This window comes from Meleagris gallopavo, chromosome 3, assembly GCF_000146605.3.
Source record: "Meleagris gallopavo isolate NT-WF06-2002-E0010 breed Aviagen turkey brand Nicholas breeding stock chromosome 3, Turkey_5.1, whole genome shotgun sequence".
NCBI lineage: Eukaryota > Metazoa > Chordata > Aves > Galliformes > Phasianidae > Meleagris > Meleagris gallopavo.
In genome coordinates, this window is record NC_015013.2 from 34,368,101 (window position 1) to 34,390,721 (window position 22,621).

Sequence of the window (22,621 nt, forward strand, 5' to 3'; positions counted from 1 at the left end):
TGGTCAATGATAATGAATGTAAAGCTAATAAAATCAAGTCCAGTGCTCAAACATGGGAATTTTTCCTGGTTAAAAGTCCTACTAATCACTTGAGCATATGGTTCCTAATAGTGTAAACAGATAATTTAAAAGAGAGCATCTGTTCTGTGTTTTTAATCTTTATTTTTGTTTATTTATTTATTTTTTAGGAACCATATGGAGATGTGACAGAGAGGAGACTCCTTCGAGAGAAACTGAAATGTAAGGACTTCAAGTGGTTCTTGGAGAATGTGTATCCAGAGCTTCATGTACCTGAGGACAGACCAGGCTTCTTTGGCATGGTATGTGGTTGCTGCAAAGGGGGTCTCCTTGCAGTTTCCTGAGCGCTCCTTTTAGCTCACTCCAATGGTATTTTTATGCCAACGACAGCATGGGTTTTTGATAGAACTTAAGATAGAATCGGTAAACTTCAAAATGTGTTATCTATCAGAATCTTTATACACAGAGATACTGAAGAAATCTTGTGACGGGTTGTGAGAACAGGTAATGTTGCCATGAGCTGCACCTTCCAAGTGACATCTTGCAAGTGTTAAGGCAAGCAAAGGATGATCTTCTAATTTCTTTAAAACTTGACTAATAAAAAAAGAAGCCACTGAAGTTTTCTGATTTTTTTTTAGATGTCAACTTGAAAATAGAAACAGTGTGTTTTTTAAATGTGTATCTGCATTTTTCTATATGATTAAAATTGATGCCTTGATGACAAGAAGGAATGCTTATACTATGTGCTCCCAGATAATACTGAATTCTCTGTGTCAAAACCAATATGCTAATTTTTAATCTGGAGGACACTTTTGAACATTGTTGGTTCATAAGCAATTCTCACTGGCACAGTATGAATCCTCTTTTCATTTCTTAACAGACAACAGACAACAATTTTCAACACTATTTGCAGCTTAAAAATAAATATGAACTATAGCTTTTGTGTATGTCATGTTACTGTAATCTCATTTGGAAAGTTGGAGATGATGAAACAAATACCTGCTTCCTCTGAAAAAATGGCATATGCCTGCTGCTTATCATGTCAGGAGAACAAGGCTGTACCTTTCTGCCTGATAAAGATATATGAAATACCTTTTTGATTTTAAATGCCATGTTGACTTTTAAATACTTTGGTTGTAGCTCAATCACTCTGCAAATCTAGCTGAGCTGCATTCCAATACCAATTCATCACACCCAGCCAGTGTCACAACAGTCTTGGTTTACTGTCATTTGCACTTCAGTTACTCACTCTATGCTGTTCTTTTTTTGGAGGAGAAAAATATTAAGACTCATCTTTGAGGGCATAAAAACACATAGGAAGTATGTCTACCCACAATCTTCTCTTTGTTACTTGTTGAACAAGAAAGTTCCTAATACAGAAGTGTTACATTTTCCTCTGAGTAAGCACTGATTAGAAGTAGTGCAGCAAAGCCCTGAAGAACCTCTGAAAGAGCAGCCACCCTCCTCTGTTTGTCTTTAAACTTGCACTTGAATTGGTATCTCTGTGCAATCACTGACATGAGAGGTAGTATCCAGCATTATCCAGCACCTCAAAGAGACAGCATTAGTTCATGTTGCGTTGTTTTGTGCTGGATTGTTAACTGATAAGGCCAAAGACACTAAAAGCAATAAGGTATTACAAAACTTATCTTCCAGAAGCATTTCAGTAGCCTTATCCTTCCCTTTGCCTTCACCCTTCAGCAGCCAAAAGAAAATTTGGACTAGTGGTAGTGATAACATTCTACTGGTCTTGAGAAGAGATTGGTGCAGGTCTTTTTGAGATTAACTGCTTTGTCATCTTCAAGAAAAGATTTGAAAATGCCTGGAAAAAATAATTCTTATTCAAAGCTGCTGGAGGTATCAATGGTGTAATTTAGGTGTGCTCTATATATTTCTCTAAAAAAAGTTCTTAAATGCTGCCATCTACTTGTGAGCATAATGAGAATACGTTTTCTGGCAGGAAGAATTTAACATGTGATTAAAGTACAGTTACGCTCAAGGAAAGTGATAGTGCAAAAATGACACCGACTGATTCAACTGATTTGTGGATATTGAGCCCCATCTGTTAACTTCACTAAATCACTGATCATGATCGTATTCTTTACTCCTGTGTTATTTGCATAGTGCTTTTTTGGTTCACAAAAAGACTGTTTAAATGTGTTGGCTTTGTTAATAGCTCTGCCTAGTGTGAGGTTATTAATTGTTCAAAAAGACTGCAAAGGGATATGGGGATTTATTTATCCTCTGCAAATCTTTATGCTGAAATTGAAAATCTTTCTAAGATTACCCACAGGTCAGCCACCAGATACTGAAATATATGCAAGAATTGTTGAGTGAAACTCAGTGCCATGCTCTGACAATTAGACCCTTATGCTATCATTTTTTTTCTTGATACCTAAATAAGTATTTACCATATCTGCTGAGATTGGTTGTCAGAAAATGTTAGCTACCTAGAACTTTATTTAAACATACAGATTTTTGAGTATTTTTGCTCGAGCCATGATTGCATTATTATAAGATGCCTGTGAGTAATATGAGTACACTTTATTCCAAAAGAATTTAGCAGTAATAATTATTGAATACCACAGTGCAGATTTCAGTCAGTATTCTGAACAGTCATACTTTCAGAAGGGGTACCATCAATATTACTTCTCCTTGTTCATTTTTTCTTTTTTAACTTAAGTCAGAATTTTCTATATAAGCACCAGGGCTGGAACAGTGCAGTTCTAGGTTTCTTGGGGTGAGCAGCTGAATTGCAACAACAGTATCACGTCATTGATTCATTCAGAGGGTCTCAGTCATCAGTATTCTGGTATTGTGTACTTCTTTCAGAGTTGCAGTTAAAGAGTTAACAGAGATCTGACAATATTGTTCACTTTGTTCTTTTGTCCTTTAAAAAAGATGATTTGAAAATAGCAAGCACTCAGTAAAATTGTTCTCTGTGACTGCTGGGATTGCCTTTGAGGTAAAAGATTATGTTTGGTCAATACAGTGAAGCTGTTGGCTTGTTACAATTTCATGCCTTACTTTGTCCAGGATACTAACCCATACTACTAATGCATCAATATCCATGCATCAATATCCATGTTACAGCAAAGGAACAAAGAAGATTTTTTTCTATACTGTGGATGAAAAGAGAGGTTGGCTGCGCTCCACTGGCTGTGATTATCAACTAATACTATGAAGTTTTAATGTAAAAAATCCATTGTTGGTGCAAGGCTTACAATTATATGAAACATATAAATCTTTAAAAGAAAATGTAAAGAATTATTTATAAAATGCCAGTTGCATTGCTGTAATTACATATAAGTGTCCAGATATTAGTAAACAACAGATTAGATTTCTCCAAGCACTGAAAGGTAGAAGTCTGAGCTGAACATCTCAATAGTTGCTGTTTATGACGTGCCTCAGCTTCCAAACAGAATGATAACTAAATGTCACTATAGAGTAAACCTGCAATGTTTCACTAGGAAATAAAAGTGGAAAAAAAGGCATAGCCAGTAATACTGCATGAGCATAATTTCTTAGAACTGAACTATGTATTTTAATGGGCAGGTGATCAACATTTCTTTTGCTTCTGTTTCTCTAATGCAGCATTCTGCAAAAGAATTAAGGTAAGTCAAGGAGAAAATGTTGTTCTTATTGCATGACTTGCTTACAGTGGATATTAGAACAAAAATAGCTCTAACAAATAATGGATGATTCTTATTTTGATAGAACTATTGTATGTAAAAGGAACTTAGACTGTATATTCTCTTTAACGGGAGAAAAATATTACTTTCACAAACTGACTTTTTCTGCCTTGGAACAGATGACTGATTTTTCTTAGCATAAATGGTGGTATGATCAGATTTGAAAATCTAATTGTTTTCAGACCTTTGTGTCAGATCAGGTCACTTATCTGCTTACTATTTACTATTTCCCTATATCTTAAACATCTATTAGGCTTCCTGATAAAGTGTATAAAAGAACATCTATCCATGTCTGATAAAACAACCTAAAAAGAACCAAGCTGAATTATTGACAGTGTATGTGTAGGAATATGGCTGCACAGTACACAAGTTTTTATGCCTGAAAAAAAAAGAAAATGAGAAAGAATGTGGAGTAGCATTGTAGGAATACAGACTGAGTTTTAAACATCTGAAGCAGAGCTTAAGTTACTACACTTTTTATACCATTTCTATTTTGTTTGCTGTAGTTGGGCATTGTGTAAGGATAGGAGAGTATTCTTGTGCCTTGTTGGAATAGTTCTGATGGTGCATGGCATTTTAAAATAGGATATTTAAAATTATAAGCCACAAAAGGCACTTGCTAGAGCAAATGCCAGGGAATGACAGTGAAGGGCAAACACTTGGAGTGATAGTGAAGGCGTTGAGTTGTCTGGAAGGGCACCAAGGATAAGTCCTTTGCTACGATCATCTTCCTCCCAGTGTCAGTAGACTGTCAAGCAAAGTCATACACTGCTAAAAATACTAATGAGAAACCCTCTGATCCTGAGGACAGCCACTGACAACAACAGAAGCTGATTTGTAATTTTAGAGGTAACGATTCTAATTTTTAAGTGAGTATGACTGACTTTTTATCACAGAATATAAACATCATAAAAACATCAGAAGATTATTGCCTTGTCTTGTGGTGTGTGTTGAAAATCATCTATAAAAGTGTTTTCTTCCCTGTTTTTGTTTTGTTTGTTTTAACTGTACTTCTTCCTCAGTGTTATAAAGATAAATAAACCATCTTCTTTTGACAGCTTAGGAGTGCAGTAGTTGTATATTCCTTTTAAGCCAAGGAGCACTGTCAGTAGAAAGAATGGCCAGAGGATTTATTTCACTTCTGGTGCACGTGCATGCTAAAAATAAGAATGAATTTTGAAATGTGCCAAATTTGGATATTGCTATATCCTTTAATGAAAAAGTTACACCAAATACATAGCAGTAATGTGTTTAAAGAGAAATTAAAACACAAGGCCTTCCGTCTTAAATGTATAAATTTGGCAAATGTACCCCTGTTAATAGCTTTGCCAAGACAGGTGGAAGACTAGGGGGAAGGGCGTGCAGGGGGGATAAAGATTGTTCAGTGCAGGGCTGTCTAGCCTGCTGCAGCCTCCTGCTTCTTTCTCTGTCTGTAACATTCACTTCATGGCACACCTCCCTGCAGAGGGTGGGAGAGGGAGGAAGAGTCTCCAGCCCATCACCCTAGAGCCCCCTGTCCCATGCTGTCCCCATTTCCCTCCTCTCCCACTTATATGTGTGTGTCACCTCAGAGGTGCTACTCAGCTTGTGGTAGTGTACTTTGGAACTGCTCTATCAAGCATGATAGCCACAGCCCTGTGAGAAGCCCCAGGCCATGGAACCATAGTAGCACTATGGTTCCCCTCGATCCTTAGTGTGTTCCCATCCAAAGCATGACGTGTGATGAGAAGTGGCTGCCTGACAGCAGAAGTGGGCACAAAGCAGAGGAAGACAGACATCAGGTAGCAATAAAAGGAGATGTTAGGGAAAATAAAACACGTGTGGAGCGCAAGTATTTAATTTTCTTATTTCTGTGGTTTGTTCTTTGGTGAGTTTGAATCTTGAGGGGTTTAGCTGGTTTTAACCTTTCGCTTTTCAATTCTGTCTGTTTTTTCTCTGCACTGAGAACTGAGGATATAATTATGGCTATTGGTGAAGAGAAGCAAAATTGCACCCTACAGAAGTAACTCTTCTGAGATTTGCTGCTTGTTCTTTTCTTGTCTCTGATATAATTACACCCAGTAATGGGGGCATTCAGGTTGAACGCGTGTTTACAGAACTTGTTTTGCTCCATGTGTTTTTAAATTTGGTTAAGTGGGTAATACTAGGATTCAGTAATTGTTATGGCATTGTTCCACTTAATTTCAGTTACCTTTGACTCCTGAATACTTAAATGCAAGTCCTTGCTAATTAGCCTGATTTTCTGAAATCAGCTAGCTTAGTATTTTAACATATCTAAAAATTACACATCTATTGTGTCAAAGATCAGCTCTAGTAGTAAAGAACATTTAATGTAATATCTAGTGTCTCTTTCAAAAGACAAATCTTAACCTGTTTTTATGATTTCTGTTCTTAAAATCTGACTGCCTGTTCAACCTCAAGAGGGTAGCGAAGTTCTTTTGAGAACAAATTCTTTTTACATCTCTTATTTGAAAAACTGAAAAAACTATGTAACCTTCTTTTCGTTAGAAGATTGAAGAGGTAGACCCTGCAGGAATGGAAATGAAAGACATGTCAGACTTCTGCCTGAGTTGCAGGCTTGCTCAAGTTCAACATGATAGGAGGTGGCCCCTGCCTACTTCACTTGCAAACACCCTGGAACATTGTGTCCTTCATGGGGAAGCCTTTGTGTCTGACTGGTTCAGTGACCACGTCAAGACAGTCCTCTCAGTTTTATTTCACTTTAGTCTGAAAGAGGTGATCGATTTGATCCATTCCAATTCTCGGGAAACAGCTCTGGGTTATAAACCTCACAGCCTAGCAGTGGTAGAGTGACTGTGATGTGTTTTCCTTACTTTAACATATTCTTTTGTTTTGATTAGCTGAAGAACAGAGGAATGGCCAACTTCTGCTTTGATTATAATCCTCCAAATGAACACGAAATAACTGGACACAGGGTCATACTATACCCATGTCATGGCATGGGACAAAATCAGGTAAGGTTCATTGTTTTTATGTTCATTTTGACTAATGCTGTGGTTTTGACATGAAAAGTATGGTAAAAAACATTGCAGTAGGGCTGAGAGAATATACTGCCATAGAGAGATTATCTTAGATCTAATTTTGATTCTCCCTCTGGCTGCTATTAATTTTGATGTATCCTGAGGTCAGATTTTCATAGTTATCAAGATGTATCTACTAAGACCAGGAAATTCATGAATCTCTTAATCATGCCACTACACAGAGCTCATTAGCAGGGGTTAATAGGGCAGTAGTGAAGCTATATGGCTTTATAGGCCAATGTTCACTCGTCTGCAAATGGTCTTGGGCATGCCGGCTCTCTGTAGAGTCCACATTGCCAAAGCTCTCAGTGACATTGGAAACCTCACCTAATTTTGCCTGCATGTGTCTTTGTCCTATTTGTTCTTATCTAACTGCACACGAGGTTCAGAACAGCACTGTCTCCAACACTCTGATCTGCAGAAGCATCTTCCTGGGCTAACGCTATAAAATCTTGTGAGCACAGATCCTTCCTAATTCTTTAGTTTTTGTTTTCTTGTTTTTGGTAAGCTGAAAATACTTCCTAATATTTTTTTACATACAGACGGAAACTGTATGACAGAGATTCCCATAAAGCTTTCCACATTAAGCCACAGTAAAAGTGTCATGGAGCACCAAATGCCAATCTACAGTGGCTGTTATTCATGGCTTTGAGTAGTCATCTTCTAAAACTGGGGTTTAGCGTTTGATGTGTGGCATATGATGTGCTTGTTGGCTTTTTTGCTTCAAACCCAAATTAGACTATCTAGCATGCCTCTAAAGGGAGGGGTGGTGATATATGTACATAGGTCACTCCAAAGGTAATGCCTCCTATTTATTTCTGTGGAAACTACAATAGATAAAAAGAGCACAGTAACACATCTGTCACAGGGCAACAAAATGTAATGAGATATTAATGGGAAAGTTCAACCTTTACTGCCATACCACCAACTTCTGCCTCTGTCGTCATGAGGCAACATAAAAAAAAAAAACAGGAGGCCTTACTTTCAGAGCAGCCCTTGTACTTTCTTTTAGCAAGTGCCTACGTAACAATGTGATAGTTTGAGCAGCTTAATTGTGCTTTTAGGAAATTAATCCAAACATTTGTCTCAGAATGGAAAAATAAGTATGGGAAAGGACCAGGGTTATGCCGCACAAACATTTTATCAGCTTTCTTTCTGAACTCTGCTTTAAAAAAATGAAAAAAACTTGAGTGCTGAAAAATAAATCTCTTAAGGGGGAAGTTAGTAGTGTGAATTGCATTTTAAAATGAATAACAGTCTGAGAGCAGGGTTTCAGATCCAAGCTGAAGACTGTTTTTGACAGCACATTTATTGCTTTACTATTTAATATTGTTTATTTCTGTAGTTTGTTTTAACTTTCATAAAGTTTCTGTCCTAGACTTAAAGATGAAGGGAAGAACCTGAAGAGAATTGTGTATTATAAAAGCCAAAAGTATATCAGTAGTGACAGATGTGGATCAAGTATTCAAAGATGCATCACACCAACCCATCTTACTACCTCAGTTCAGCTCTGTGCCCAAGTTGAGCATGTGTCTCTACATCTACATAGAAAATGAAACCTAGTTAAGCCACTCTCTTATCAGGAGGTGTTTATTGCTTTTCTAGACTGAGAACTGTCTAAATTTATGGGATTACCTCCTCACATGTAAAGTCATTTATAGTTTATTTTCTTGCATTAAGCATAACGGAAAAGAGAGGAGTTGAGTCTTTTTGTATTTCTTTGAACAAAAGGTTGATTTTAGTTTTACCCCTTCCATTCTCCCTCCTCACCCTCCGAGAAAATAAGTAAAGACATAGAGTAGAAGGTAAAAGCAAAAAAGTAGTACAATTCGTAAGAAAAGCCGCCTTATGTGGTGACATTTTTAGAGTTGCTTATGAAGCACTTAAAGATGAACTGTGAATTCTCTGTGAAGATATCACATAACTGGATTTTTTGATGCTCTCACATATCTGCTGATGCACTAGTGCAGTGCATCAAAATTCCTGTGATGCAGGCAGCAGACTGAGAGCAGTGATGTGATGCTCTTAAGTTGTGCAATTACTGCTCCCTCTGCTGGCATTCAGGGAGCAGGAGGAAAGAGGAATGTACCTGACAACAGTGTAAACCTGTTGTCCCCAGTGTAAACCCAAAAGAAAATAAGAGATGATACAAGAATTGGAAAGTCTGCAGAAGGAAGGATAAAACAACAGTATTAGTGAAATTGGGAAAAAGTTGTGGAAGGACTGACTGGAGCTTGGGAAAGAGGACCAAGGTGAGAGAGGGCAGAAGAAATCTGGGACAGAGGTAGAATAGTAAGTGGCAGGCAGGGCACGTATGACAGTTAGGAGCTCTGAAGAGTGAGGGTGAAAGAAGCAGGATCTCTGGAGACTCATTTAGTGGAAATGTATAGGAAGACTTAACCTAGCAGGCAAATGAGGGTCATGAGTAGTGGTGAAAGCAGCAGTTCTGTAGCAAAAAGTGGGTAGCAGGAAGAACTATGGGTGTGGGAACAGAAGGAAGCTAAAGTAAAGCAAGAATTATATGCACAGTTGAGATGGGAAATGGAAGTCAGGATTCCTGAATTTACGCTTCCTTTTTCTTGCTTACAGAATACTTCTCTTCATTTCCTGACTTCCCACACCTACAGATGGTCATTCTTAAAAGACAACAGGCTGCTCTTGGTCATGTGAATTCCTTTGCCATGCTCAAATCTTCCACACGTACATCCACCACTTTAACCTGATGGAACTGATGAAAGCAAGACAGGTCATCTTCCAGTCATAGCAAACTTAGGAGAGCAGGGCACTCCACTGCAGAGTTTTGCAGATACTTACTGACAATGGGTATCTTCTGTCTCATCCTTGGAAGTGGATCTGCCATCCCAATCCTAAACCCTTCTGCTTGTTCTCCTCCAGTCTGCTCTTGTCACTCCAATCTTTACCCTGTGCAGCTTTAGCTCGTAAGAAAGCTTCACTTCAGTTTCCTTCTGTATGCCCTGTGTCTTGGCTCTGGCTTCTCCACTCAGTGCTTTAGTGCTTTCTGTTTCACACTGGCTAGCTCCCAGTCTTTCTCTGACTTCCTTGCTCTGTCTGTCCCCTCAGTTTCTCCCAGCAGTTAGTCCTCATACTAGGTCATGTTTTGCTCCTTGTCAAGTGCCTTTCCTTTTCCCATCTAGCTCCCATCTTTTCTCCCCTAGTCTTCTCCTTATTCCTTCCTCCAATTGCAGTGTTTGTTCCACAATTAACCACTTTCTTCCTTGGGCAGTACTCACTGGTGCACATTCATACTTTATCTCATGGTGTATAGGGGTGAAGTTTATTCTCCAGAGAAAGAAAAGTTCAGGAAAGTTATTCTCCAGAAACGTCTTGGTACAATTTAACACTAGTGAATGTTAACTTGGTCAACCATATGTGTCTTACACCCCAGTGCAGCCATCCGTAGGCATGATATGATGGTGGCAGGTGACAGTTTATGTAAGGGTCAACTAGTAAAGCTCTCTTCACTGGAAGCAGTTCTCCAGCTCCAGTGACCTCTGAGTATCTATGTGCACTGTAGCGAGAGAAGAGAGCTCTCTGCTCTTGATTATTTATGAAGTCCAGTTTCTGCTCCAATGTTATCTCTCAGAAAGTAAAATCACTCCGAAATCTATCTGAAATCCATGGTAATTTGTTGCTCTTTTTTCCTGAATCCAGTTGCACAATGACATGTCCTTAGGGATAGGGTTCCTGCTGGTCCTTTTGAATTGTTTTTGAGTAAGTAGTAAGAAAGCTAACTGTGAGTGGTTAAAAATGAGTGTGTTCATTATAGCAAGAAGTTGAAGATATGAGGCAAAAAATGCAGAATATATTTCTGAAGTGCTTGAACCTCAGGCTACTGATGTTTAGTCCAAGTGTCTGTCTGGGTAGATGAGAGTGGAGAGCTTTGAAATTCAAGACCAGTAAAGCCCATTGCCCTTCTTGGTATGGCTGGGAAGCAGGACAGAAGGACAAGTGCATGCTGTAGGAAGCCTGCCTGACATGGGAAGAAGATTGGTGACCATTAAGCAGCCTACTGTGCCTGAAAGTATTCCCCTGCTATTCCCATTTAAGGCAAATGGATAGAGGCAAATAAAAAGCTTAATAAAGTCCCTGGCTTTCTGTGAAGGAGGGGATCACACTTGGGAACATCACTGCTGGTTTGTTTGCTCAGAAAGTGCCTGTCACGTGCAAGTGTTTGCCAGTGCACAGACAAGCAGTAGGTAGCCAGGCATAAAGAGGGCTGAGACTGTGTTCCGGAGTCTGGTGAGGCAGCCACCATCCTTGCACCACCATACCCTTATGTAGCCACGGTATGTCCCCTAGAAATCCCAGAAATGGCAGGCATTGCGTAAAAGGCTTCATCAAGTGAGACCTAGTGACAAGAGGTAACAGTTTTAAATTAAAAACTGAAGGTTTAGATTAGATATGAGGAATAAATTCCTCACTATGAGGATGGTGAAGGACAGAGACTGTGTAATCATTGGACAGGGAGATGCGAGTCTGCTAATAACATAGCCTCAGTCCTTAATGTTACCCAGAAATTATCCATTTTATTAGCTCTTCTCCACCAAAATCTGATAGAAGTCCTTGAGAGGCTATTGAGGAAAGATCTCAGTAGTAAGAAGTGCTCTGATCTAGTAGCTGCTCCATCCACTTTTAATATATCTGCTACCATGAGCAGCTTGCAGGCTTTGGCTGATACTCAGAGCAAAATGTTACTAAGTGTTGCTATACTTTATAAATCCACTACAGAGGAGAGTTCTTAATGGGACCTTGTAAAAGCAACAGCAGAAAGCATGCTGACCTGCAGCATCCATCCAGACACAACAAACAGCTGTGAAGCTTTTTCTTTATTCACAAGTCATAGTTTTAAAATGAGTACCCCACAGATTATTGTGGTGCCTGAAGAAGCAAGATCTTCATCCTCAAATACAAAATTCATGAACTAAGGCTTAAAGGATAGGGAGCACCAGCTTGTTGGAGCAGAAAGTAAAATACTGGGCCAATGTCACCACGTTTTACTTTTGTTGATGATGAGACATTTCTAGCATAAAGCAAACTTTGTAAGGTAGTTTACATCATAAGAGTAGTCCTAGCAATATGTTTCTAGGGGAAATCAAAGTCTCTTGAATGCTATGTCAGGAGGTAGATTTCAAGCTTAAGTTGCTTTTTCAAATCACTTTCATTTGCTACTTCCTATGATTGAATGATGGTGATAGTGTTAATTCAGGGGGATCATTTACATCACTGCCCTTGAAAACAGCCGTGAAGCTCTGCAAGCAGTGGGCAGCATTTGCTTATGTACAGCTGCAACTGCTACTTTGGCAGAGAAATTCCCCGAGAGGTTTCATTCATGAAAAGGCTACCAGCAGTTTAGCTTAGATCAGATCTCTGGTACCTGGAACTATGTGCTTGCAGACTTGCTAATCATGCAGCCCTACTTACATTAAAAGTCCATTTTTAGTTTATCTTTCAAGGCTAATTAGCTAGTGGTTGTTAAGAATGGTTTCCTGGTAAGCACAAGTATATACTAAGTTTCTGAATCTGTATCGTGCCCTTCACACTGTTTTACAATCACTTTGTTCAGGAGTGAAACAACAAAAGAGGATTCTTTCTCTCCCTCCTCCTTTTATTGCTTTCCACTAATGCAGCTATACTATTGGTAACAAGCCATTTTCTGAGGTACATAAAACTCTTGTCTACCCCACTGAGCATAATCTAAATCTGTTCTAAACACACATCCGTGCACTATAGTTGTCTAAATTATTTATAAGCATGCTAAATACAAACAGCTCTCATATTCTGCTATTCTCTTTAATGAAGTCCAAGATTTGGCAATTGTCCATGATAAAAATCAAATAAAAAATTAAGGAAGGCTTCAACCATAATTGCTGCAGAAAACAATGGTTTAGGGCATGCTCAGAACATCTCTATAGAATATTGCACAACAAGCAAAGCCCATAAATTGTCTTTAATAGAGTTCTGCTCATGTTTAAAAGCAGCTGTAGCTGATTTGTTCTGAATAATGTCTTAAAATGTCATGAGTAAAATGCTCATCACCGTGCATCCTGAGTTGTTTTGTAACTGAATGTGAACCTTGACCAAATTGCATTTGCACTATTCATTGAGAAGCTTTTTAATTAAAAGAAACATTGCTTTGTGACAGCTGAATTAAAAAGTTATAACATCAGGCTACAAACTTGTTTCTGTCCTCTTTTTTAAAAGTGGTCTGAAGTGTGAAAGTAGAATATTGCAGCCAAATGTGGTAGGTTCTTTAATGTTGGAACATCTGTTTTCCAGTGCATTTATTCAGCATTTTGATACACTCTTAAGTTCTACCAGAGTAAATCAGTGCTGTGGTGAGATTGATTTTCTGTAAAATAATAAGCAAATAGCAGCAGTTAAGGCTCCTTGAATATATTTGGAAGATTTTCTCTCCATAATACCCACTTTAATATGTTGAACTTCAGTATCTTAGGATCTCTTTCCTATAAGTACTTTCTTGTGTACATATGAAATTACTCTGTTGCCCTCTGTTTCTTCTCTTGCATTTGTAGTTTTTTGAGTACACATCCCATAATGAAATACGCTACAATACTCGACAGCCTGAAGCCTGTGCAGCAGTTATTGCAGGGACTGAGTATTTGACAATGAATTTGTGTCAAGAAAATATTCACCATGTTCCTGAAAACCAGAAGTTTGCTTTCAGAGAGGTAGGAGTGCCTGTTTGGTACACTTTGGGTTTGTTTTCTTTGGGGGAAGACGTGGGAGGAAAAACTGCTGACTTTTTTTGGGGGGAAGGGATAGGGTGAAAAAAGAAAACAAAAAAATTCCATCTTACCACCTTCACATTCTGGCCACAAATACTCCTACATTTGGACTGGGATTTTGTTTAGATAGGCATGACTCTCTATCTTGGCTTTTAATATGTAAACATAGAACAGGGTAGCAGCAACATGCAGTTGAAGCACATTCCTTCTGAACAGAAGGGCAAGAGGAAGAAAAGCACCCATCTGTAGTTTCAAGGGAATTTCCATTCCCCTTCTCTATCCAGTCTTAGAGATAGCCAACCTCTGCTCTCCTTTCGTTAACTTTTATTTCTCAGTATTTTTACCCCCATATATCCTTGATAATTTACATTATCACCACCATTGCTTTAAAGTCTTCCTTGTTTTTAAGAAGCTGCTGCTTCTCCTCTGCCAACTATCTCCCCATGAGCATCAGAAGTCCTCTCTAGATTTTTCTGCTACATAATGCAGTTATGTAATTTGATGCTCCATCAAAAGATACCTTCTGCTCTACTCCTGCCCCTCCATGGGACACATCCCATCCTTCTTCAACTTAAATGCCTATTACAAAGAAGAAGAAATGCTGAGAAGTATGGAGTGTATTAAAAAAACATAACATCATCTTAGAAAACCTTGTGTTAGTAGGTTTTAATCTCTGAAGGAGTTCCTGAATGCCTCAGAGAAAATAAATTGCATGAAAAATGATGGCCTTGGTCAGCTTCTGGGATGTTATTATTCAGCTAAGGGAAAAGGTCACATAATATATCAAAAATGTATATTTACATAATGTTTCTACATAATGCATCTAAATTCTACAGACTACACAGCTGACAAATTCTTGCCTGGATACTTCCACTGGTGATAGGAGACAGAGTAAATTCTAACGAAAAACATGAAAATTACTGTCTCCTCACTGAATCTAGTCCAGACTGAAGCTCATTGAGGAAGACTATTTAAGATGTTGGCTTTATCGATGGTATTTCATTTTTAACACTGACTTCATGAAATTTTCCAAGTTCATATATATTAATTCCTAAGATGACAAATTTTAGATGAACTTCAGTCACTTCATAAAAATAACTGAGAAAACACAGTTTTGGAATACATTTGGCTCCACAGCTTTCCTAGCCATTCACATTTAAAGTAATTCCTTAAGTTTCAGATACTAAATCCTCTTTCTTTCTCATGACCATGTTGTTCCTCTGTGTGACTTGAATCTACTGCTCTGCACTGATTCCTCTTATTATGCTGCATTAAATCCAAATCATTGGTCCCCATGTTACAAGGCAAGTGATAGGCCAGGTATCAGTACTGCATCTCTCCTGCTTCGTGTTGAAAAGTGTCAGACACTAGAAGAGCAGTCCTTAAACAAGTGGCAGGGATGTAGCATTATCAGAGATTTGAACAGCTTTCCCAGCAGCCTGGCACCGCATCAAAAGCAAGTGAGGCAGATATTGATTAGTCCACTCAGAAACGTGAATTATCATAAATGGAAACCAGAAAGTCATTCACCAGCTAAGCCTGCAAGCAAACCCATGAGCAAGCACACACCACTGGCCCTTGGAAGCTACGGAGCAAGGTGCCATTAGTGCAACGTTCCTGAGGACTGAAGAGCAGACTTTCAAAGAACTCAAGCTTACACTCAAGCAGAGCGGTGGCCATCAGGGGTTTTGAAAATAGTTAGGCGCGCGGATGTCACCTGGGCCTAAGAAAGGCTCTTGAAGCACCTGTTCTCCACAGTTGGTTACATCACCTTATTGCAGCTCAGTATTTTGGTTGACAGTGCTTCTAGATTTCAGTGAGCTATGTGAACTGGAGATAAAACGATTTTGGAGACTCCTGTAACAGGAAAGCCTGAGGCCTTACATAATGTTCTTTGGGAACATGAGTGCACAGGGTGGTTAGGCCTTGTGCCTTTTAGGCGGCTGTGCTATCCTTAAGCAAATCCAGCTGACTGCACAGAGATTTGAAGGCAAGAGGCACACTTAGAATTTTTTGCTTTTTCCACTACAAATATAACCTGTAAAGAAATGGCAATTTTTTTGCCAAAAATATATCCGAAACAGGCAACTAACTAACCATAACTAAATTTGCTTGCTACATGCAGACTAAGTTGTTGAATTTAAGTAACGCATGTATTTTACTTTGGTTTTCTCTGCCTGTATTGTGATGTAGAAACAAAAGGGAATGAAAGTGAGCTGAGAAAGCATATCCTTTACAAACTTAAGTGTCAGGACACAAAATAAGTTTAAAAGTTAGGATTTTTGACATTTCTCAAGGTAAGCATTTTGGTTTTGCTGCATAACCCATGAAAAGGATATGCGTGATATTTTACTACGAATATTTTGTTGAAGTAAAGTGATATGTTTTTAATTTTTAAGACTTGAAATTCAAAAATTATTTCTCTCTTTTGTAGGATGGTACTTTGTTTCATATGCAAACTCAGAAGTGCTTACAAGCAGAGTCAAATTCCTACAATGGTAATCCAGCACCAGTATTACGACCATGTTCCAATTCAGACTACCAAAAATGGTTCTTCAAAGAAAGAAGTTGATCCAGATGTCATCAGTATATAGCTGAATATGAAAACGTTCTCTTACTAGTCAGCTGATAGTCAGCCTTTTGAAAATTCTGTAAGTGGTATATTTTTATATGAGAAGGACAGTAATTAGTTTAAAAGCATTAAATTTTGTGTTTCTGGAGCGTTAAACGGCACTAATTATGGAGAACTACATTAAGTAAGTACTGTGGTTATATCATGTCACAGAACCTGCTCCTCTTCAGTTCCCTTTATTTGGCAGCTACATGACTGTTTCTGAAGTGTCTTAGGTTCTTTTCACAAGTGACAATGTATTTTTTAATCTACTGTGTGAAAGAAAGTAAGGCAGTCAAAATAATTGCACTAATGTTATCTGCCAATAACTTAAAATGTTTATTTTTCTACTAAAACATTTTGCAGTTGTGCCTTTTAACAGATGCTAGTTAATATTTCTCCCCCTCTTTTAAATACCAAGAGGGAGAATATAGGCCAGTTCTGCCCCTAACTGGCTACAACAGACCCCTCACTGAAGACAGTGTGGATTTGCACATTGAGGCAGAAAAGGTTGCATATTTTTGCACAAATAACAAACTAGATGCATACAGATTGCACATGCTTGACAATACTGTACGTTAACTGTTGTGACAATTTTAATTGCTCAAGGCACTTGTTGAGTTTCTAAGCATGCTTAGAATGCTGATTTTGCAAGTAGTTTTTTCTCATCTTTCTTAAAGAAATAAGGCAACAACTCAGGGCAAAGTTGTTTAGATATATGTGAATCTAAGTGTGCAGCTGTGTCCCAGACTGCATAGCTTACTTCAACATTGTGTGGATTTTCAACATGCATAGAACTTGCAAGATCAAACCTAGCAACAATTCTTTAGACATGGGAGATTTGTTTCAAAATTACAGTTAGAGAAAATGAATCTAAGAAACTATAATTTTCATTAAATTGTAAACATTTAAATGTCAGTTAAAAATTACTGGGTAAACAAAAAATGTTTTTATAAGTTACCAACATGATATACAGCTGCTATTAGTTAAAAAAGAATGTTTCAGATATAACTCACATTTTGCTTGGGATCTCCTTTTCTGACAAGTTGCTCATGGCAGCACATATAGTTCTATTGAAAACATGGATTTTAATCTGCTCCAGTACAAGATGTTTACAGCTGTTAAGTGTGGGGTCTGCTTTTACCCAATCAGACAAGTAGTGTGTATAGCAGTCAGTGTATTTGGTCATTGACTATCATCATTAAAGTGTTGATTTAATGGTTTCAACACATAAGGGAGACTTCCTTATCTCAGCTGGAAGTGTTTTACGCATAGAAGTGTGAAGATTTCAACCATTTTTTCCCTCAAAAGTCTTGGTTTCTTCTATTATTTGTTCTTATTTTCTACAAAAAATGTACAGAACTTCCTTTGAATCCTCATAAGCTCATGTCATTTTGTCATATCTATTTATATGATTAGGGTGTAGGGAGAACGTTTCTTCCTGTAGTGGATGTACAGGAGGTCCTATCAAGATCTATCAAAAACCCCATAGATTGAATATTTTTGTGGAGAACTTTAAAGCTCTGTCTCTGTGGGTCGGATTGATGAAATCAATTTTAGAACTAATAAAATATTTTGTAATTCTGTAGCGTGGCAACTGTGGGAGTTTGTTTGTTTGTTTCATATGGTCAGTGGTTTTCTTTTAACTATTCCTCTGATTTCTTAAGCTCTGATCTCTGTAGCAGCTGGGAGAAGACAGCTCTATTTTATGCTCTCTCAAGTTCCCATTTCTCATTAATGCTTTTGTTCACCTGCTAGCAGCAACTGTGTTCAGTTTGTGGAGTCACAAATCAAAGCTGTGTGTCTGCATGAGAGAGCTGTTAGAAGTGTACCAACACAGCAAGGTTTTTCTGTTCATTTCTGTTTTTCCTTCATGACTGTTGATTGCATTACATTAATAAGTTAATGAAAGCCCAGCAATTACACTTGTAGACAAAATGCTCATTGACCATTAGGGTCAAGGAGGTTTTCTTAGTTTTGAGACTTCCAGATTTTATCAGCAGGTGGTCGTACGCAAATGAAATTTAGTAATTGGAAATTGTTCTCTGTACATCTTGCTACTCTGCATTTGTTTAGAGAGACGTATTGATGTTCTGAGATTCCAGTTACATGCAACTGAGCTGTTTCCCTATGCCAGCAAAACTACTAGCCTGCATTGAATATTTGCTGCACAAACATGCTTACGTTCAGTTCAAGAGGAGTCACTGAATGTCATAGCATCACCAGCTTGCTCCATGTATGTTGTTGTCCATTTAGTCCACCTACTTCCCTTTTTTTTTTTCCTTGTTTCTTTCCTTCTTCTCTGCTTACTGGAATTGTATTAGTGTCTGGCTTTGAGTTTGGAGGATGAAGGAGTTGATCACATGTTTGATTCACAGTGCAGAGACTTTTTTCAGTGGGAGGTCAGGGCTACCCTCTGAGGAATGGACTGTAGACTTTGGGCTTCTCAGCAAAGAAGAGGCTGAATGTCTCGGAGAACTGGAAAAATTAGAAGTCTAAGTCACAAATTAATATTCCATCTGATTTTGGTCTCCTAAGATTCTTTGAAAATGAGAAATAAAGAGTTTCTGCCAGACGTTCCTCTGTTTCTTAATACTCTTGAGTATTAAGAAATTTTGAGTGTTTGGAGCCACTCTTTTTTCCCCTTTACTTCAAATCATGTGAAGAACCCGTAAAACCCAAACTTGCAATTCAAGCTTATTGATAATCTTATATTAAAATAATGGGATACTGGCATGGCAGACAGGGAAATCTCAAGGGTCCATCTTTCATTTTGTGCCATCAAGTAGTTCAAAACAAGAACAGGACATTTTTAAAATACAGAACAGAGGTGGCTAATTATACTGAGAATGTATCATCCTAATACAAAGTATGCCACGTACAGTTTGAGGACTGAGATGTAGAAATCTGTCCTTCACTGTGAAGGACAGCGAAGTCCTTGGGAGGAAGAAGAGGGGGATGGTGGAGTTCCCTTTCTCTGCCAGCTTGCTGGTGGCTGGCTCCAGCAGCAGTAGCTGAGTCTGAATTAGAGCATTGCAGCATTCTTCCACCTCCATTTACAAAGGAAAACGATTAGGTATGCATATGCAATTTTTTCTGTCTTCAAAACCAAGAGAAAGGAAGATAGAAGACCCAGGGATGGAGCTGTGGTTTGATGGGTAGCGTGGCATGCTTCATGTGGCGTCAGGCTGGCTCCCAGGTTGAAAAAGGACCAGCTGCAGAGCTCGTTGCTTGGTGGGAAGGGAAAAGCTGTCTTCTTGAATTCGTACATCCTCTGAAGGTATTTAACTTGCTGCGGAAGTGAAAGTGGTCAAGGGAAAAACAGCAGCGCAGATATCTGGACCTGAAATTCATGAACATTGAAGGAATACATAAGGAATAAAATGCGTTAACTCTGCACACACTGTGAGAAGACTTGATAATACCTGGAAGGAAGTGGAAAGAATTATTTAACAGGAAGATATTGGACAGAACTGTTTACTGAAATACTGAAATACAGCTGAGGGGCTTGTGTGACTAAAATGCTGACACGACTGGATAACGTTCAAAGGAGAAAGTGGCATTTGATTTTCAAGCAAAGGGAGTGAGCAGGGTTTGCCACTCTTGAGAATGGATGTTTTAGCCAACAAGGAATGAACGGACACAGTGCCTGCTGTTGACCACCAAATAAGAATAGAAAATATTTTTGCATAGCAGATAAAGGATGTATGCAGTGTTAGAGGATGTCGTCCAAGGGGATGCACTGTACTGATTTTATGGTAGCGAGATGTTCTGGGGATTTCTGGGGAAAGGAAAAATAAAGAGGAGATGGCTGTGAAGGAGGCTGTGTCTGACATAATTTTTCAAAATAGGTCTGGTGCAATTCTCTGCTAGCCCTCTCATCTAAAAGGAGGCACTACCTGTGTCTTTTAGGCGCAAAGGAGAAATTCCTGAGTGCTGCTGGCAGGAAAGAAGAGGATTTGCAGAAGATAACTGTGTATATATCTTACTGAAACCTTATATGCGTACTGTATGAAAAGCTTTGATAGGATCTCAGATGAAGTCTTTAAAAGCATTGGAAAAGATGTTCTTTATTAAAGCTAAAGAGCATCAGTGCACCTACATTGCAGTGTTGTCTCTAATTACTTGATCATAAACTATTTCTTGCATTTTTATTTTTTTTCCTTTTTACAAAAGATGTTGAAATTGTCTTTTCCATGCCTTGCTGAGTACCGAGGAAAGATTTAGAAAGGCTTATTTAGCTTAATCCTCATTGTTCAATATATGGCTTTATTTATTACCCCACATTAAGTCCCCAGCCTGAAAAAAGGTTATTTTCATAGCTTTTCTTAACATGGAACTTGAATGCTTCAGTGTCCCAGTGTTTCCCAAGCCTTTATTACTCCATCTTCATACCATGAAGCAAAAGCATCTCTGCTTTCCTGGCAGAGAAGACTGCAACAAAGGCATTAAAATCAAAATTGCAATATTATTCAATAGACCAAATCTGAAGTACAGCTTTGGTTAGCTTAAATGGCAGCCAGCAGTGCTCCAGATCTTTACAGTTTGGGCACAAGAGCTGGAACTCAGCTCTCATAGAATCATAGAATTGTTTGAGTTGGAAGACATACCTAGATGACATCTAGTTCAGCTCCCCTGCAATATACAGGGACACCTACAGATGAGGGTGCTCAGAGCCCTATCCTGCCTCACTTTGAGTATCTCCAGAGATGGGGCTTCCATCAGCTCTGGAGGAGTGATTTCACATGAAACAGCATTTGACAGACAGGCTTGGAACCTATTGCGGATCTAGTTTAGAATGGTGACATTCATTTAGGATTGAAATGGTGATTAAAAATAATGTTATGCAAAATCAGTGTGCCCTCTGCTCCTGTTGGGATCCTAGGAAGATCTGTTCTTGGTATAACGAAAATCAATTTTCTGAAAGAAAATAATGTACTGTAAGTTTGCAGGTGACGAACTGCAGGGCAGGCCACTTGTGTGAATGGAGAGTGCACACTGTGTTTTATTGCAAGGTAAGATCAGGCACACAGGAGAAAAAAGTGGCTCGCGTGCTCAGGCAGAAAACATTGAAGACATAATGTGGATGGTTCCACAGGGAGGCAGCCTCTTGGGACAGCCTGGCTGCATTGCCTCCAGGGGTTTGCTATTGGAGTGTGCACACATTAGCGTATGTGTGTGAGGGAATATCAGCAATGCCAGGAGTACTTAATTTGATGCAGACATGACAAGAATCACAGAATCACAGAATGGCTTAGGTTGGAAAGAACTTCAAAGATCATCCAGTTCCAGTCCCCCGCCATGGGCAGGGCTGCCCCCCACCAGCTCAGCTACCCAGGGCCCCATCTAACCTGGCCTTCAGTGCCTCCAAAGATGGGGCACCACAGCTTCTCTGGGCAGCCTCACCAAAGGCTGGCAATCTGCAGTGAGACAAATTTGTACTGAATCTGATTCACGTCTTAGCAAAGTCACTAATGACGGAATTAATTTATCAAGAGAGGTGATGGCCTCTTCTTTACTGATGTCTTTAGGTCAGCACTGTTGGATGTCATTCCACAGGAAGGGCTGCAAAGAACAAGAGTTATGGGGTGACAGGTTAAGGGCTTTTGGCTCAAGGTCTCGTCATTATGATCTTAGAATTTATTAATCTATAAAGATTCTTCCCAATTTACGGCACAGATGCCACCGTTGTATATGGGATATATTAAGTTGGCCTTCATAGAATCATAAAGGTTGGAAAAGACCACTAAGATCATGTAGTCCAACCACCAACCCATGCCCACTCACCACATCCCTCAGTGCCAAATCCACACGGTTCCTGTATACCTCCAGGGACAGTGACTCCACCACCTCCCTGGGGTGCAGGAGAATAGGAGAGAAGAAATTTTTCCCTAAGATTCAACCTGAATCAACCCCTAGCACAAGTTGAGGCCATTCCCTCTCGTCCTGTTGCTGTTACCTGGGAGAAGAGGCCAATTCCCACTCTACCACAACCACCCTTCAGGCAGTTGTAGAGAACGGTAAGGTCTCCCCTGAGCCTTCTGTTCTCCTGACTAAACCATCCCATTTTCCTCAGCCGCCCCTTATCCCGGGTTTGCAGTGAGTGCGTATCTACAAAACCCGAGATGCCCCGGGCCGGGTTTGGCAGGGCTGCATGTTCCCCCAGCGGGACACACACCGAGACGTGCCCGGCTCCACGGGGCTCCTCGCTGCGCAGGGGGTCCGTGATGGGAGGAGGGCACGGCGCGGTCACTGCGCGCTGCCGGGCTGCGGGAATCCTGCGGGGAGAAGAAACGATAACCCAGAAATAACCTGGTTTTGCAGAACGCCGCGCTCCTGTGCGCGAGCTGCGGAGTTGCCATGGCCCAGGCTCTGTGTGTGTGTGTGTGTGTGCGTTTGTGCGTGTGCGTGTGCGTGTGCGGTGGCGGAGGTGCCGAGCCGGCGTGGGCGCGTGTCTGCGTGCTGCGCGGGAGCGGGGGCGGGGGGTGCGCG

General features: G+C 39.5%; 2 protein-coding genes across 2 annotated transcripts in view; both read left to right on the forward strand.

The window, feature by feature from the left end:
• The window catches only part of LOC104910213 (polypeptide N-acetylgalactosaminyltransferase 12-like), a 42,657-nt gene extending 22,466 nt beyond the window's left edge, over positions 1-20,191 (forward strand). The window contains exons 2-5 of the mRNA XM_031552770.1: positions 189-320; positions 6,572-6,685; positions 13,306-13,461; positions 15,953-20,191. Coding sequence (XP_031408630.1) covers positions 189-320; positions 6,572-6,685; positions 13,306-13,461; positions 15,953-16,090 — 540 coding nt within the window. The 3' untranslated portion in view covers positions 16,091-20,191. The remainder of the gene's footprint in view (positions 1-188; positions 321-6,571; positions 6,686-13,305; positions 13,462-15,952) is intronic.
• LOC100547876 (polypeptide N-acetylgalactosaminyltransferase 12-like) overlaps positions 19,852-22,621 on the forward strand; it is a 28,614-nt gene continuing 25,844 nt past the window's right edge. Inside the window, exon 1 of the mRNA XM_010708662.1 lies at positions 19,852-19,887. Within this exon, the coding sequence (XP_010706964.1) occupies positions 19,852-19,887 (36 nt within the window). The remainder of the gene's footprint in view (positions 19,888-22,621) is intronic.